A 17,929-nucleotide genomic window follows, 5' to 3' on the forward strand; every position below is an offset into this window, starting at 1 on the left:
TAAACCATCACTGGGCAAGATATTAACATTTTTAGCAACTGATCCTGATGGATCAATTCAGCAAAAGACAAAATAATCTGTCCAAAGCTGAACTGATCCCTCACAAGGTGTTAACGCTATTAGCAGCGGCAGGAATGGCAGCTAAACAGATTAGCACACGAAGCAAAGGAGGAAGCGATCCACGGCCAGATGGAGCAGCCTCAGAGCTCAAACCCTGCATGGAGACACACGCCAAAAGCAGGTGAGCGGGAAAAAGACATTCTGTAGCACCCCAACTACAAACTAAGGCCATGGCCTCTATCATTAAGAGTGTAGCTCTTTGTAGACCTAGTGCAACCCGTAAGAACAATAATGGGGAGGGGAGAGAGGGAATGGGGGGACAAAGAGAACAGGTTTTGAATTGTGACACGCTGTCACTGGCTACCCCTGTCGGGTCTGTGATCTCAGCCTGCTCTCAAGAGCTCAGTCTACCCTGAGAAGTGGAAATGGTCCATGGATTGAAAGAGGACTGAGTAGCCTCTCATTCCCAAAGAAAATATGATTCGAGAACAAAAAAAAACAATTTCTAATAAAACAGAATAAACAAATTAAACAATACAAATTCTGAAGAAACGAGATTCACAGGAAGTGGGGGGGGGAGGGGAGAGTTCTGCAGAACTGCTGGATATTCTGTAACAAAAATGTACACAAGACTCCTACGCAATTCCTAGTTCTATCCAGGCATTACAGATCCAGCTACTACAGATGTAGACTCAAAACTAAGCTTAGAAAAGAAACAGGCATTTATCTCTTTAGAAAAATCCTCTCATCCTCTCCCCCCCTTGCTGATGCAGCCATGCCATTCCTCAGCATAAACTCCATGGACTTCTCCCTCAGTCCCTAACCATTTTTTAAAACATATTGCACATTCTTACCTGCCTACTCAGCCTGGCTCCTCAGAGCTCTCTGGCATCAGCCCTTTTCTTAACATCTTCTCTACTCTGAAACTCTTGCCTATGTCTCCACTGACTAAATATTTACAAGAACATAGGAACTGCCATTCTGGATCAGCCCAAGAATTTGTATTGTTTATTCTGTTATTCTCCAGCACCCAAATGCTTCAAAGGAAAGTGCAAGAAAGCCCAGCATAGGCAGATTTGGGGTAATCCATCTCCCCATGAAGGCCTCATCCTAATCCCAACTAGTTGAGAGATTGTCTTAAACCCTGATGACTGGTTTTGTATCCTTTCCAAAACTCTACTTTTAGTGCTATAACAACTGCGGATATTTTGTTATCCATATCGTCGTCCAATCCCTCTTTGAATCTTGCTAAATTCTTGACCTCAGTGACACCCTGTGGCAACGAGTTCCACAATCTAATCATGAGAGTGAAAAAGCATTTTTGTTTCTTTCACTCACCAAAATACCAATTTCTGCAGCACCAGGCTTCACGCTGTCTGTTAATAGGCTTGTGCTACTTCTTCTTGTTGATTAATTGTATTATTGTAGCACCTAGGAGCCCTAGCGTAGAGGGGCGGTCACCCTGCTCCGGTGTGGAAGGGGTTAAAAACAGCCCTGGGAAAGGGCTGCCTGGGGGAGCCAATCAGGAGCGGGCTTGAGGCAGCCAATCAGGGCCGGGCTGGGAGTATAAGAAGACCTAAGGAAAGAGCTTGGTCAGAGTCTCTCTCTAGCTTTGGAGGGAGAAGGATGTAGCTGCCTGGGAATAGGGTACTTGAAGCAGAGCGGTGCTGGGGAGCTCCAGCCTGGCAACCCCCCCAGGCTGAGGCCTTGATAAAGGCCTATGCAGGTACTGGGGCTGGGAGGTGCAGCCCGGAAATAGGCAGAGGCAGCTGGTCCAACCTCCTTGCCAATGATGAGTGGCCTTTACAGACTGCAGTCTGCCCCAGTGAGAGGAGGGTAGATGATGACTGGCAGTAGCCACTGAGGCAAGGTGGGTGTAGAGGGTTGGGGGTTCCCCTGGGAGGGGAGACCCAGCATGTGGGCGTACTGCAGTGAGCAGAACCCCAAGGTAAGGGGGTCTGGGAGGAACACAGGGGCCTGAGGCAGGTGAAACACCGGCCACCAGGAGGTGCTCTATGTTCTGGATGAGCTAATTTCCTAAACGACCAGCAGGAGGCGCTGTGTCGGTGAGTCAACGCTCTGCTACACCTAGTCTTGACCAGGACCCTGATGTGTTAAGTGCTGTACAAACCCAGAACAGAAAGATGGTGCCTGCCCCCAAAGAGTGTACAATCTAAGTCAGGGGTGAGCAAACTACAGCCTGTGGGCTGGATCCAGCCCTTCAGGACTTTGCATCCGGCCCATGAGAGTGCCCCCCTGTGCCACTTCCCTGTGGCCCCCTGGGTGGGGGAGGGGGGGCAGAGGGCTCCGTGTGTTGCCCTTGCCTTCAGGCACTGCCCCACACAGCTCCCATTGACCGGGAACAGGGAACTGCAGCCAATGGGAGCGGTACCTAGAGGCACTGCAAGGGCAACGCACACGGAGCCCTCTGCCCCCCCGCCCCCAGGGGCCGCAGCACTTCCTGGAGCGGCGCGGCGTGGGGCTAGGCCAGGCGTGGTGCGCCGCTGCCACACCGGAGCTGCTTTAGGTAAGCGGCGCTGGGCTGGAGCCCAAATACCTCCTGCACCCTGCCCCCCCAACTCCCTGCCCTAAGCCCCTGCCTGCACCTTGCACCCCTCCTGAACCTCAACTCTCTGCCCTGAGCCCCTTCCTGCACCCTAACCCCCTGCCGAGCTCCCTGCTGCACCCCTGTGCACCCCAACCCCCTGCCGCACCCCACACTCCTCCTGCACCCCAACCTCCTGCCCTGAGCCCCCTGTATATTCTGCACCCCTCCTGCACCCCAACCCCCTGCCCTGAGCCCCCTCCTGGAGCCTGCACCCCTCCTGCACCCCAATCTCCTTCTGAGCCCCCATATGCACCCCTCCTCTGCCCCAGTCCCTTGCCCTGAGCCCCTTCCTGCACACCGCACCCCCTCCCAAGCCCCTCACTCCCTCCCGCACCCCAACTCCCTGCCTCGGCCCTACATACAATTTCCTCACCCAGATGTGGCCCTCAGCCCAAAAAGTTTGCCCACCCCTGATCTAAGTAAACAAGTCTGTACAATCTTTGTTACGGCAATGGCTGCTAATAACTCGACTGGTTATGGGCCATTATGGAGACACATTCCAAGGACACACAGAATAGAGATTTTAAAAAACAGGAAAAGCATCTACAAGGAAGTGAAACTTGGTTAATCCTCTTTTGCCAGGCGGATTTATAAAAGCCAGAGGACGCAGAAGTCCCAGCACTGGACTGACATCTCCATAGCAGAGAACCGGTGATATTTTTTAAACCATCATTTGCAGAAGCATCATTCTGCCTCACAGTTCCTGATGTGATGTTTAAAGAAAAGGAATTCTTCCTTACACATATTTAGTTACCAATATTCCTGGGTTTGATTACATCCAGCCAGTTTTAACCTTCAGTTGCCTGAATACATAGATTATGAGATTACTTAGAATAAATCTGTGTTAGACCTACACGTCTGTCCATTTAAAAAAAAAAAAAAGGAGAGAGATAGACGAGGCAGCAGTATCAGAGTGAGTGGAAACGGGATTACAAATTGCACTATGGTCAGAAATTTCTACGGAAGATCAGTTTGACTTTAAGATACCCCAGCAGTAGAGTGGAATTGATGAGTGACCAAATTAAAACAACTCATACTGTTAACTGTACATCAGGTACAGCAATACTGGAACACAGCTGGAATGCCAGATGAGGCATTTTTAAAAGAATATTTTCTGTCTAAACCCCCAGCTGAAATAAACAGAGGGATTGAAATCATCATCATTTCTTCATCTCGTTTCCGTGTAGACTAAAGAGCTAGTGTGGTTCTCCTCTGTTATTGGAAAGGATGGGGTACAATAGACTAATGAGGAATATTATACAACTTCTCTTCAACACTCCAGTGCAAAGAAAAAGAGAGAGCTGAGAACCTCCTTTCTGTAACGAACAGTTTTCACATTTCAGATTATATTCTTAATCATGAGGAAAGATGTGGCGTCAGAGAAGCTTTGTGTAACCTGATACAAATCAGAACACTCAGATTAACATTCATATTTAAGACAGTGACAGACCACATGAAGGTACCTTGTGTTTGTTCAGCACAGCCTAGCCATTTTGAAATAAGACTGGCCAGGCTATTGTAAGTACAGTCACAATACAGCTGTCAGGGGGAACGAACTTAGATCCATTAATGCTTCTCTCAGTGAGAGCCCATTATCATCATCTCCTTTGCAAAGGAATAACTCACAGAAATGTAGCTTGTCATGAGATGTCAAGAGGAGTTGCACAGACTCTGACAACTGCATTACCAATGCAGATTACTGCTGCACAGAGGTTTTCTACTTCTCCTGAGCATAACATTTCTATTTGTCCTGACTCCTGAGCATGAAATTACCAGGTTTCCACTCTGTCTTGCTGGACGATTCCCCTGTCCCAGTTCACAGAGGAATCATGAAGCCTCTGTCAATTGCTCTCTTGCTTTCAATTCTCTCCCACACTTTGTCTTGTTTCTTTGCTCTGCTTGAACCCACATTCTGGTCCCATTGTGACAATTACTCCTGCCCACAAGATCCAAATAGCCTTCCTGATCGATGAAGGTGTCCAACGAGCCACTTGTCCCGAGTCTGTTCTCCTGTACTGCGAAAAGTGCAAATGACACCAGTTCCCAGGGGCAGCCCTCCCTCTCAAATGAACGCAACCTGGATAATCAAGCTCTGCCTAGCAACCTGCAACAAAGACATAACCCAAAAAGTCTCAGATGGGAGAGTGTGATAAGGAATGGTAGTATTCCTTCAGTCTGTGTTTTAAAGTTATGTGTTTTAAGAGTAGTACAAATCTATTATAACAAAACTCCATCCACATGTTAAAGTCTTAATCTAATTTTATATTACGGGCCCTAAGAATACTTCCCCCAGGTGCCAGTGTGCCTTGGTATCAAGTATAGCTGACTGAGATTTTGGGAAGTTTTCATAACACTCCTTGTCACTAAACAATCTTGTCTTCTAAAATGTATTAAAGCTGGACTCCGCTGTTAGTCATTTCTCTGGGCTAAAAGAGAACACATCATTGAACTCTGGGACTAAGGAGACCAGGGTTCAGTACCTGGCTTGGACAGGGACCTCATATGCAGGGGTACTGGAACTAGCGGGGCTAGGGGTGCAGCAGCACCTCCAGACTTGAAGTGGTTTCCATCATACACAGGGTTTACAGTTTTGTTCAATGGCTCTCAGCACCCTCTCTAAAAAAAAATTGTTCCAACATCACTGCTCATATGTGACCCTGGGCAAGTTGCTCAATCTCTCTGTACCTCAGGTCCCTATCTGCAAACTCAGGATAAATAATACTTCCTCTCTCCCAGCCTTTATCTGCATTGTCTAGTTAGATTGTAAGCTCTTCGGGGAAAGTGCCGTTCCTTACTATGTGTATGTACAGCACTCGTCACAATGGGGCCCTCCACCCGAGTCTGAGGCCCCATGCTCTACTGAATGAATACAAGTTAAGAATGTGAATAATAAACAATAAGATCAACGGGGACCGCATCTTTAAGATAAGTGGGACTTACTGAGCACTCAGTTTGTCTGGCAACCACACATTTTAAATCTAAGTTATAGTGTGAACCAAAAATAATCATTCCATGCTAATATTCTTATACTTTAACTTACCAATAATAGATTTTGATCAGTGCAGAAGGCCACAGGAGAAAGGATGCTACAAATGCCAGAATGGGGATAGCCAGAGTGCCTCCTGCTATAACAAACATGTTTAACACATCAAGGTCCATGTTGTTCTTTAAGGCTCTACCTCACCTGCATATGTCAAATAAGAATAGTGAATGAAGGAAAGGCTGCCAAGATAAGAGGAAGGCATTAAACATACAACAGATATTGTAATATACAACAGATATTGGTCAGGAATACAGAAAATTGTTTTCAGTTTTAAAACCCTATTTCTTCCAAACCTAAAAACTGCAATCTCATCTTCTCTGATTCAAGTTAAAGACAGCTGGTCATAATTTAGTTGCTACGGCACTTTGCAAAACAAATTCTCGCCCCGTCCCTACCATCATGCTATCCCCAATCTGAAGACTGGGGTAAGAAAGCTCTGACTAAGCATTCATTTAACCCAATTAGCCTTCCTATCCTCCATACCCAGTCTGAGATTCACAGCCTACAATATCGGACCTAAAATTCAACCTCATGTGTCCTGGGTCAGACTTATTTCTGCTTTAGACAGGCAGCTGTTAATCAAGGAGCAGAGCCTCTTAAAGGTCTCAAGGAAGTCTGGGAAGGACACCTGGCATAGCATTCTTCGTGTACAGGCCCTCGGAAGCCTCAAATTGGTCCCCTTCTTTGAGAAAATACCAGAGCATTCAAATCCTCATACTAGACTGAAAATATATTGTTCCCAAGAGCTATGTTAAAAGGGTCCCTGCCAGAACCTCAGAGTGCTCCAAATGCAAGATCTCAAAGAACTTCCATGTTCTGGAATTGCTAATACAAATTGCTTTTCAAATGCAATCGTCTGTATAGTATAATGTGGCATTCCTTTATTTCTATACTCTCATCACTAAACAGCATGCATGCACTTTACTACTGAAGGATTAAACCCTGTCACACAGACATCCTGGGCATATCCCTTAATTCCTGATGCTGAACATCTGCCGTACCATCCATTTCTCAACGCTAGCCTCCTCACAAGAATGAATGATAAATCCAAGCATATTTAAATCCAAGGTTCACTAACCACCCATCTCCCAGTGCTACTGCTCAACTTCTCACAATAGGGCCCATGGATAAACCTACTTCTGTTTGCTCCAGATGGGTCTGATTATTTTGAGGTGTTACAGTAGTTGCTACAGCTGGTATAGTACATTGCCGAACAGGAACCAAACACTGTACTTATAATCTATTCTGAACTGGAGCTGTACTACTGGGACATCTTTTATATTAAAATTCAGAAACATATTTAAAAATATAATGGCTAAGCTTAGCTGGGGGAAAGCGTGCTGAAGAAAATGTTCTATTTGAGCACAGCGAAGGAACAGGGACAGTCTAATTTCCAAGGGCATTAACCCAGAAGTGCCCAGGCACTTTCCCTACTCAGGGCCATATTGTGAATGTGTAAAAGCTTGAAGAAAGTATGTAGAGGCTCCCCTCCCTTTACCCTTGTGCAGGAGAACAGCACACTCCCAACCTGTATCCTCTCCAGACAGGAGGATGTAGGATCTCTAGTAATTCAGTGGTGCTAGAATACCTAGAGGTCATGGCCTAGCATAAGGAGTTTGTGGGAGAAGGCAGGGAGCACACACTGCACGCTTTCAGGGGATACAGCAACAGCTATACTCCACCATTGCTCCTGGAGGCAATGTGCCGGCTTTGGGTACTGTGCCTTAGAGCAGTGTTTTTCAAAGTATGGGTCGTGACCCAATACTGGGTCGCGGAATGTCAGGCACTGGGCGCCTTGCTGGTTCAAATTATAACAAAGGAGCTCTAAAGGGCCACGCAGCAGGGACCTGGAAAGGAGAGAGCTAGGGGATGAGCAGGAACTGGGGAGGGGAGCAAGTTGGGACTTGCAGGGCTGCTGCAGGCATCTTCCCCTGGCCCGGGAGCTCGCTGCTGCCGGCCGGGAGAGGGACCCTTCCCCAGGAGCTCTGTGCAGAGAGAGAGAGAGAGAGAGAGAGACCCTTCCCTTCCGTGCTGCCTACCGGCAGAGGGAAAGAGGGGCCCCTTCCCCCAGACCTCTCGGTTCTGCCTGCTGGCAGGGGGAGAGAGAGACCCCTCCCCCGGGGCGGGGAGAAGGCTGGGGGGAGTCCTCTGGCCCCAGCCCTAGGGCAATCTGCCTGCACGCCAAACTCCTCATCCCTGGCCCCACCCCAGAGCCCACACCCCCAGCCAGCGTCCTCACCCCCCCGCATCCCAATCCTCTGCTCTGCCCAGCCCAGAGCCCCCTCCTGCATCCTGAACCCCTCATCCCCAGCACCATCCTAGAGCCCTCACCCTCAGGCAGAGCCCTCACTCCCACACCCCACCCTCTGCCCTACCGTGGGCTACCTCCCACATTCCTTACCATAAGCTTACTAAGGCTAGTGTTAGTTATGTAAAGTGGGTTAAGCTGGAATGTATTGCAATATTATGATTTTATTAAAACTCTAGTCAAAAGATATAATTATGTTGGGTCACGGGCAACAACAATTTTCTTCAACCACTGCCTCAGAGTTTCTGCTTGGCCAATGCACTTCCCCATTTTGCCACCTCATGCACTATTTAGCTGTTGCTTGGCTGTAGATCTCACAAGTAGCACATTTAACTGTGAGGCTGGCTTTGTTAACTTAGACAGTAGGTGGGTGTGCAGCAGATGGAGAACATTGACTATAACTTCTTTCAAAAAGACATTAATTTATTGAAAAACACCCCACTCTCTGATTAGAATTTAAGCATAACAATCAGAGTCTTTAAAAGCAGGGCTTACTGTTCAGAAAAGCCTCTTCCTCCTGGCTTCAGCTGCCACGGGCCACCGGTACCGATGATGTTCTGAAACAATTACTAAAAAAGAAAAAAGTAAATTATATTCCAGTGCTTTTTTCTTTCATATTTAATAGAGAGATGCTGTTCATTTCTGCTGTTTGAACCATCAGCAGTACTTCAAAGTACAAGGTCACTGCCCCCTGTTCAACCTTTCCCATTTTATATCACTTCATGTAATAAAATAATATCAAGACACTAGTTCCAAGCATGTACAAAGTGCAAGTCAACACACAGGACAAACACTGAAAAAGAGTGAGAAGATTAAAGCATTCTGAGCCAACTGAAAGAATCCACTTAACAGTAGGATGTACCTCATCAAGCCCAAGCATTAGGAAACTTAACAATAATAGCTTGGCTGAACTGAAGGAAACAAGGAAGATGGAAACTTAGGATCACAACTATCATTAAAAAAATTAGTACAATTAAATCACATGAACTAAAACTCAGTCAGGTTCCCACTATTCCTATTTATTTGAATCCCTCTTCCCCAAAGATTTTATATTGCCCCAAAACCTTTTGATAAATGGGGCTGTAATGTATTAGAGAGATGGACGTTTCTTTGTACTCCTACAATAACAGATTGAGCTTTCTTGATGAGTTACTCAGTCAACAGCTCTAGATAAAGTATCATTCAAGTTACAGAACACATTTAACATTTAATGCACAAACAGCATTTGATTAATGTCTATTGTAGGGTCTGAAAGACTGGTTCAGAGTTCCAGTTATTTGATGTGATTCCCTTTAAAAAGGGGTGTGCTGGCTGGGGCAGCAACCAGGAAGTGTATTATTTGTTCCAATTGGCTGTTCTGCATTAGAGTTCAACAAGCAAAGATGTTTACCAGCTTCCTGTCTGCAGTCTGTTCCTGGGGTAAGCCAGGGCAACTGTTACAACTCATATGATTAAATATTCCCAATGAGCATTACACTACTCAAGGAAACATATCCCTCATAAACCAAATGCGTCTGACAAATCTGAATAGAAGTATTGTATGCCTTTCTCGCAAGCTCTAATACAACACATGTATGTATACATGCAGGTACAGAACGACATGTGCATGTTTTCTCTTTCCATTCCGGATACAAGACTGATGTGATTTGACATTTCAAATCTAAATCAGGGGCAAAAAATACAAAATACTGATGTTTCCATTACTATAGCATTGGGTTTTATTCTTCATTCACTGCCACCAAAGTAACTCTACTGCCTTCAACTGACTTACTCCCAATTTATACCACTATAAATAAACATTTAAGGTAGTTTTATTTAAAATGAATAAATTGCTGGTTTTTGTGCATTTTGAATTTTCAGCCAAGTAGAGCTAGACACAAATCACAAGTAAAAGATTAATCATCCAGTCAATAAGAACTGCATCATTCATTCATCATTTTCAAACATCATTAAAAATAAGAATTAAGAATCTGAATCAATGTAAGTTAAACTATACAATTGCTTAAATAAATGTGTAATAAATTAAATAGCGTAAGCTCCTGGTTAGCAAAAAGAAGTACCAAATTTAGTGTAAAAGCTATATTTAGTTGCAAACCAACATATTTTAATGGTTACCTACCAATGAGAATCAAACTTGCTTTAGGAAAATAAAAAGTACACGATTTAAATTGATGGCTTAAAAAAAGGTTTTCTGCTTGCTGATTAAAATTATGATTAAAATCAGTGATTTACATTGCTTTGATTTAAATCAATCCACCCTATTTACTCCTGAGGGCATTCTGCACCAAAACATTATAAATTCTGCACACAATATTTTAAAATTCTGCAAGTTTCATTTGTCAATAAATAAATGCAGAGGCTCCAGCATGGCAGTGGGGAGCACAGGCCTCTCGCTGCACAAAGGTGGGAAATCACCCTGCAGGCCCCTCATCCCTGGGACATGGACTCAGCGGTGAGGCTGTACACGACCCTTACGCAGCACAAGGCCTGGGTCTGCCCCAGAAACACCCTGGGGCCCTGCCCCTTTGCGCCACGTGCACCAGGTGTGGGCACGCAGGCTCAACCAGGCAGGATCCAAGTGTGGAGTGGCTCAGTGTCAGGGGATCCAGGTGTGGTGTGAAAGGATTCTGTGTGGGACAATCTGGATGCAGGCAGTTCGGTGGGGGGGAGGAGGGGGAGAGGGCTTGGTGGGGGGGGATCTGGATGCACATAGGCTTGTTGGGGGAGGTTCCAGGTGCAGGGGCAATGGGACTCTGCAAAGGCTTCCAGGTGAAGGTGGTTGGGGATCAGCGGAGGGATCTGGGTGTGGAGGTCGTAGTGGGGGGAGGGATGTCTCGGTGCTGTGGGAGTGGGGCTTGGTGGGTGGGTAGTGGTCTGGGTGCAGGGATAGGGGTCCGGAGGCAGGGGGTCTGCGTGCAGGGGGACTCCAGATGCAGGGGTTGAGGTTCAGTGGGATGGGGTTTGGGTATGGAGGGCTAGGGGAGTTCTGGATGTACATGGTGAGGCTTGGCAGGGGTGTCTGGATATGGGAGGTCCGGATGCATGAGCATTGGGTGTATGGGGCAGCTCCCCATACAGTGACCCCTCCCCCCACAGTTGAGGAGCAATGGGGGCAGGAAGGAGGGTAGGATGCTGAGCTTCCTGCAGCTGGGGGAGGTTTCTGGGGGTGGGTGTGACACAGCCCCAGACACTCCTTGCAGGGGAAGAGGAAGTTGTTTCCTCTCCTGCCTCCAGCCCAGCTAGGACCAGCAGCTGATCCCAACTCAGGGTAGGAGCTACTGGCTGGGGTGTCCCTAGCCCTGTGGTAATTTACCTCTCTGCCAGCTGCTCCGGGTGCATGAAATGATGTACCTGCTCTCCTAGGGAGTGGTGCATGACTGCTCTTGCAGCTTTCCTTTGTTTCCCTGTCAGGAAGTAATTTTTCTGCGGGAAAGCAAAGAAATCTGCGGGGGACATGAAGGGTGGTGCAGAATTCCCCCAGCAGTACATATTGCATTCCCTAGATTCTGGGGAGGGTGGTTCTCTCCCCAGCCATCTGGGGTTGTGACAATAGGCAAGAACTATCACAGCCCACCACTCCTTCACCTTGCCTCACACCCTGTATGCTGGGAGGGGCAAGGAAGGCAGCATAAAATCATTCAAGCAAAACCATATAGAGAAATTAATTCTACAAATCAACCCCCAAAGCGCAGGGAACAGTGGCACTGATTCAGACTAGCAATCTACTTAAAATGTCTTTTACCCTCCAGAAAGTGTCTTGTTGACTGTGTTGTGGGGTTTTTTTTGTTTTGTTTTTTTTTTTAAATAGAATTAAAAAGGCAACAAAAATTTTATAGCAGGAGCAAACTTGGCTTCCTGCACCACATGTCATGCCAGCAGGGACCAGGAAGAGTGTGGAAGCAGCAAACTTAGCCCTTAGAGAAAGGATGTACTTTGTTTTGTTCTTCAGCAGCCACCTCAGGTGGCTAGGTTGTGTTTTTTAGCCCACAGTAACACCTAAGCGCTTAACAAAGACAAAATAACACTACTACTATTAAAAAGGCAACACAACTAAAAAAAAAAGGGGGGGATGCTAATTTAACCAGCATAGAACAACACAACAAGCAACATTTTGATTCTGTCAAAATTCAATTAAAACAAAAGCCAAAACCCATGACTTGCACTCATTAACAGCTGCACGTCACTGGATCACAATCTGTTCTCAAAAGCTAAATTATCCCAACGAGAGCTTTGTAACCAAGTGTTGTTTGCATAGCAACATATGGGAGGAAAAAAAAAAACACCACTCTGGGCTTCTACAGTGCCTTCCTCGCAAGGTCCTCAAAGCACTTCCTAAACATTAATTAGGCAAGCCTTAGAATACAATACCAATGCAAGATGGGTAACCATGACATTCATATGCAAAATGGAAACACCGACATTTACAATGAGCTAGCAGCAGAGCTAGGACTAGAACCTATGAGTGCTGCTGCCCAGGTTTGAGCTAACCACTGGACCACATGCCTCTAAGATTAAAGCATTCTGTAGAAAGGGATTCAAAATAAAACCCTGTCATCCCAAATGTCTTACTGCTGCCAGAAACAGCACATGTGTGAGTGACAGAAGTAACGTAGGTGGTGAAACAGGACTTAAAATCGTTCAAGAGAAGTTCCAGATAGTCCCACAGAATTTACCCAATAGCCCCTTCATCCAAAATAATCTAATGAATAATTATCAAAAGCAGAAGGAAGAGCAAGGAAATTTATAACCAAGCATTCGTCAGGTCAAAAATCATTATTCCCCACTTGAACTCAATTAATTGAACAACCTGTTCAAATGTAAAAATGTAAGTTTCAAAAGTACAAAAGCTGCTACTTACTGAAACATAAGAGTATGGCAGAAGAACTGCATTTCAGCAGCACTGTTAGCCAAAAGACTGACTGGTTAGTCTGAATGAGTTTGTCTATAGTCTGTCTTGTTCCTTGCTGGTACGCAAATTGGTATAAGAGAATTCTTGGGGTATAATTCAAATGTTTATTTTGATTTTAACAAATTAATCCCAAATAGGCTTCAAAAACAGCACACTGAGTGGCACAATTGAAACAGGGATGCCTCCTCACCAAAACTAAATTCATCTGAACTAGTTTAATATTGTTTATGAGATCCGGGGAGGGGGAGGGGGGGGGTTTCAAATCCAAATCAGTAAAGTACCAGAGCAGCATGCACAGAGCACTGATACTTTTCATTAGTATCACCAGTTTTTTGTACAATGTGTCTTGGGGAATGTTACATAACCTACACAGCAAACTCCTTTTGATGAAATGGTGTTTAGCATACGGAGGATAATACACACCGCTGGGAGTATTGACATACCAAACAATTTTTGAATTCAGAAGCTAAAAACGTAGGTGAGAATTTAGAGCTCAGTTCAGCAAGGGAAGAAAAAAAGTCCATCTTGTATGCTGCGCGAATCTGTGCAAGGTCATAGGGGACTTTCTTTCTGTAGAAATCACATATATATCTTCATTAAACAGGCCCGCTGAACTTTAATGTAGCCATTATCAGTAAAGAACTGTGTCTGTAAAAATCAAAATCATTTTGGATATAGTCTATATTTAGCTTAATGTTACTTGGGTCCAAAGCACTCAATTTCTGATTTACATGACAATAGATTTTTAAATTCAAAATACTGAAAGTTAAAAAAAATTAAATGCATCTTATTTTTATTTGAAATATTAATAGAGAAGAAACAACATAATACAAATGTAAGACCCCACTGAGGAATTTTCAGGCTATGATAAACCACAATAGCAGAGAGTCTGTCACCAGAACCCCAACCTGAACTAGCTAATAACACAAGAAAAAAATCGAAGTTTCTCTTTGAAACCATCTTCTGCTTAGAATGCCATATATATAAGAAATAATTTGATGTACCATTTTGATACTACTATAATTTATGCCAACTGTTCTGACTTTTCACACACATGCTATGCTCCGCAGTCTTTCAGAAGCCATATAATTGTATAATGTAAATTAAAATCTATTAATATTTGAAATGCGATGGAGGGAACTGCTTGTCCAGGAGCCACTTAGCTATCCTGCTTAATCCAGTCCTGAGAGGGATGGAATTAAGAAATGCAACTGTTAGACTTTATTTACAGACTGCTTCAAGACCAATACATAGTTTTTTTCTGAGTTTGACAGTCTCTGTATCTTTGACCTGTTTTTACTTTGTGAAACACAAGAGATACAAACTGAAATAATAATTTGGGTGCAGTTTCCATCCCTGTTTTTTACTATCAGTTATCAAACCTCAGCAACAACTGATTACTGGTACTTGTCAACAGCATGGTTAAAACACCATTGAAAAGCTTAACTGGTACTGGCTGTGATTCCAACAATAGCAGCTGGCTTAAAGACACAGAGAAAAGTCCCCTTCTTTCTTCCAAATCCAAAAATAATCTCCATCCCTTATGTATCTGCATATACATCAGCATCTATAAACGCACATTTTAAGTGGTCTACGCAAGTTGTGTAATTTCCCTATTCATTTCATTTGTATATCTGAAGTTATCATTGCTCATATATGAGAAGATATGAATGTGAAAGGTTGGGGGAAGAGATTGTATGCTTTCCCCAAATAAATCAAAAGAATGGCTCCAACCTAACCAGATTCTGAATTTCTTTCCAAGTATACAGACATTGATCAAAGTAGCATTTATACTACACCATCTGATACGCATAGAATTTCATTTGGGAAGAAGGCAGGTTCCTCCAAATAATAGACATGGATACCACTTTGCTTTTCCAATGTTAAAAATCAAGAGAGACATTTTTATGTGGCTATTTATCTACGTTCGAATTAAAAATAGTTACAGTGAGAACTTAAAAACTTTTTTTTTTAAATACCGGAACTGTATAGGTGCTCATGAAGATCCACTGATTTGTTAAAATATGAAAGACATACATATATACAACACACATACTCCCTCTTGATTAAATTGTCCTATTACTTCTAAATGAAGCTAAAATGGTTCAGACATAGAACAGTAAGCAATACATAACTAACAAATCCTTCCTGATATATCAGATTTCTCATCTGCATCTACAATGACCAGACAGCAAGTGTGAAAAATCAGGAGGGGGGGAATAGGTTGCCTATAGAAGATAAAGCCCCTAATATCAGGATGGTCCCAATAATATTGGGACATCTGGTCAGCTTAGCTGCATCAGAAATTTCCACTAGCCTTTCTCCAATCTGGCATTGTCCTTCATTAAAGTCTTAGATCATAAAGCAGCAAAATCCTCCTCCTCTTTAGGCTTAAAAGTCACAGATTAGTAACAACTCTTCCTTTTAAAAAAGGAAACACTAAAACACACTATTTTAAATCCTGGCCCAAATTTTGAGATCTCCGAGATGAAAATTCTGCATTACACATATCCTTCTCTGTTATAGAAGACGCTCAGTGTTGTTTCCACTGGTGCTCAGGAGGTCATGTGTAGGTACTTTGGTTTATACTGAGTACATCAACAGACTGCCCTGTATTAAAATAGATTAGGAATTTTCCACTGAAAACAATCCCCCAAAATGCTTTTGATTCTCCCAGATAGGAATGTGCCTTATGCCCTATAAACTCAAGAGAAATCCCACTCACTGTGCTCAATGCTCTCGGAAATAAATATTTAAACTCAGTTTAAAACTCCTGCAAGCTTAAACATTCTGTGCCTGTCATTCTGATGGCTAGAGAGCATTCAACAAACTTCACCAGTAAACCATTTTACTTACAAAGCCTACAGTTTTATGCCTGGTTCATATCTGAAGTGGCACAGGGATCTGTGCAAAAAATCTTGTTTTAAAAAATTCAAATAAGCCAATTCCTGAGACCCACATTAGAGAAGGACCAAGAAAATCCCTGCAGCCCACAAGAGACGTTGGGGCACTAAAGAATTCACAGGCCCTTCTTCTTGCTAGAACCACAATTTAGGCAATAAAACAAACACCTAACATTGTTCAACCCTCCGGCAATACCAGTGATGTCTCATCACAGGTGTAAATTCACAGATAGACAAACCTGGTGTTAGTTCTTACATAATTGTGGTAAATTCCTGAGAACAGTCATGCTGACTCAGGAAATGATAGCTGGGGGAAATGTTCTAGAAAAGAATCCCATCTAGTTCCACCTTTCCTGCAACATCGCCCCCGTCCCTGTAATGATGTTTTATAATGATTTAGCACAACAAAGCGCTTTACACCCCACACGCGGGTGAGGTCACATCAAAGCACCCAGCCGAAAGGCAGCTACTTCTGGGGAGGAGCGTGGCTGTTGCTAGGCGAAGTGCCCTGCTGGGACCTTTACCGCCTCTGCAGAGTAACCAGGTCCAGGTCATGCATGTGCTGAGTCCGATTGTATTGCGGGGCCCGGACCGGAGGCAGGGACGATGCCTCTAATGTGCCCGGGGGAGGGAGGGGAAGGTGAATTTGCTCTCGGGTGGCCAAATGCTGCCCAAGCCCCCGCCAGGCTTCAGAAGAGCCACATACCCTGACGCTCCAGGATTTGCCCCCCGACTGCACCGGCAGCTCCTCTCCCCGCCCTGATCGCTGACACTGAGCCTCAAGCCCCAGCACCGGCACCAGCCAGGCTGCCCCCAGCTGTTGCCGCCGCCTGCATCCCATCCCCTCCCGGCCGCTGCAGCAGCATCCTCCCCGGCACCTCCATCCACGGCCTCCTAGCTCAGCCCGTCCTCACCCGCCCGGGCTCTCCGGCTCCGCCGCGGCGTCCCCCCGGGGCCGGCCCTGCAGCAGCTGCCCCGCTCCGCTCGCGACGCCTCCTTCGGCTGTGGCTGCCCCGGGCTGCAGCCCCACAACTGCAGCGCGGGCTGCTTGTGTCTCTCTCTCTCCCTGCACCTTAAAGGCAGGGCGCACGGGAGCCTCCCCCTCCGACAGAAAATGCTCTGGCTCAGTCTGAGCAGCAGCCTGCCCAGCCCCCCGGGCCCATGGCCTGTGTCTTTAGAAAGCTCCATCGCTTTATCCACGGTTGGAGCGTCCCTCCCTTAGCCAGGGGCTGGTGCACGGGACATAACGCACAGCTACCGGCTCTTGGCATGCACCCCAGGGGGGCAGTGATTAAGGGCCCATCATGCTGCACTGGGTCTGCATTTGGATTGTTTTGTTCCAGAGCCGAACAGACATCATCATCATCAGAAGCGGCATGACATCATACTGCCCCCCCCCCCACTAACAGGCTGATGGGAGGCGGCCATCCAAAGCTCTTTGCCTAGGGTGCTTCAATCGCCGCCCCAGCTGGGCTTGCTCGCCAACCAATAAAACAGCCGTGTGTGTCACTGAGTTAAGCTACACTATTTTTATTAAAGGGACACTGGCAGATCAAAAGCCCTATTATAAAAAAGGTTTCCTTTTCTGTGCTAGTAAGAAAAGTTAAGGGTTATACAACGCAATGAATCGCGAAACGTCCAATTTATTTTTCACAGTGAATACTTGGGGGGGGGGGGTGGATTTTGGGTTTTGTTTTATTTTGCTCATTTTGAATAGTGAAGACTATCTCGTTCCCAATCAGATTCACCTTTTTCTAAATACAATAATGTAGTAAACTGTTTAACTTAAAAAAAAACATTAAAATATCTCTATTAATATTAGATTTTGTGAAAATCTAGATACTAAATCTAAACTCTTGAAAATATCCATTAAGAGTCTGTCAGCATTTCCACAAAGGAAAGCGAAATGGGCACTTGCCATTTTCTTTCTTTTTTATACATCTAAAGGCTAGTAAAGTTTGGGTTAACTTTAAAATAACCCTGTTTGGTTTTTAACATTAGAACGTCGGGTCCTGTCTAGGCTGGAAAACTCTGCTGTGATCACATCACAAAAATCAGGCCCTTGATCTGGGTTTACTCAGAGTGCATAAAATTCAGC

General features: G+C 45.0%; 1 protein-coding gene across 3 annotated transcripts in view; it reads right to left on the reverse strand.

Annotated features, from left to right (window-relative positions):
• ABHD6 (abhydrolase domain containing 6, acylglycerol lipase) overlaps positions 1 to 17,104 on the reverse strand; it is a 35,679-nt gene extending 18,575 nt beyond the window's left edge. Inside the window, exons 1-3 of one of the 3 annotated variants that reach the window (XM_054034918.1) lie at positions 16,746 to 17,104; positions 8,515 to 8,588; positions 5,709 to 5,852 (exon numbers count right to left, since the gene is read on the reverse strand). In XM_054034918.1, coding sequence (XP_053890893.1) covers positions 5,709 to 5,827 — 119 coding nt within the window. In that variant the 5' untranslated portion in view covers positions 5,828 to 5,852; positions 8,515 to 8,588; positions 16,746 to 17,104. Of the gene's footprint in view, positions 1 to 5,708; positions 5,853 to 8,514; positions 8,589 to 15,433; positions 15,457 to 16,087; positions 16,155 to 16,745 lie in introns of those variants that run through there. The other 2 variants (XM_054034920.1, XM_054034919.1) reach the window with 2 other exon arrangements.
• Between the last annotated feature and the right edge of the window lie 825 nt (positions 17,105 to 17,929).

This window comes from Malaclemys terrapin, chromosome 7, assembly GCF_027887155.1.
Source record: "Malaclemys terrapin pileata isolate rMalTer1 chromosome 7, rMalTer1.hap1, whole genome shotgun sequence".
Classification (NCBI taxonomy): Eukaryota; Metazoa; Chordata; order Testudines; family Emydidae; genus Malaclemys; species Malaclemys terrapin.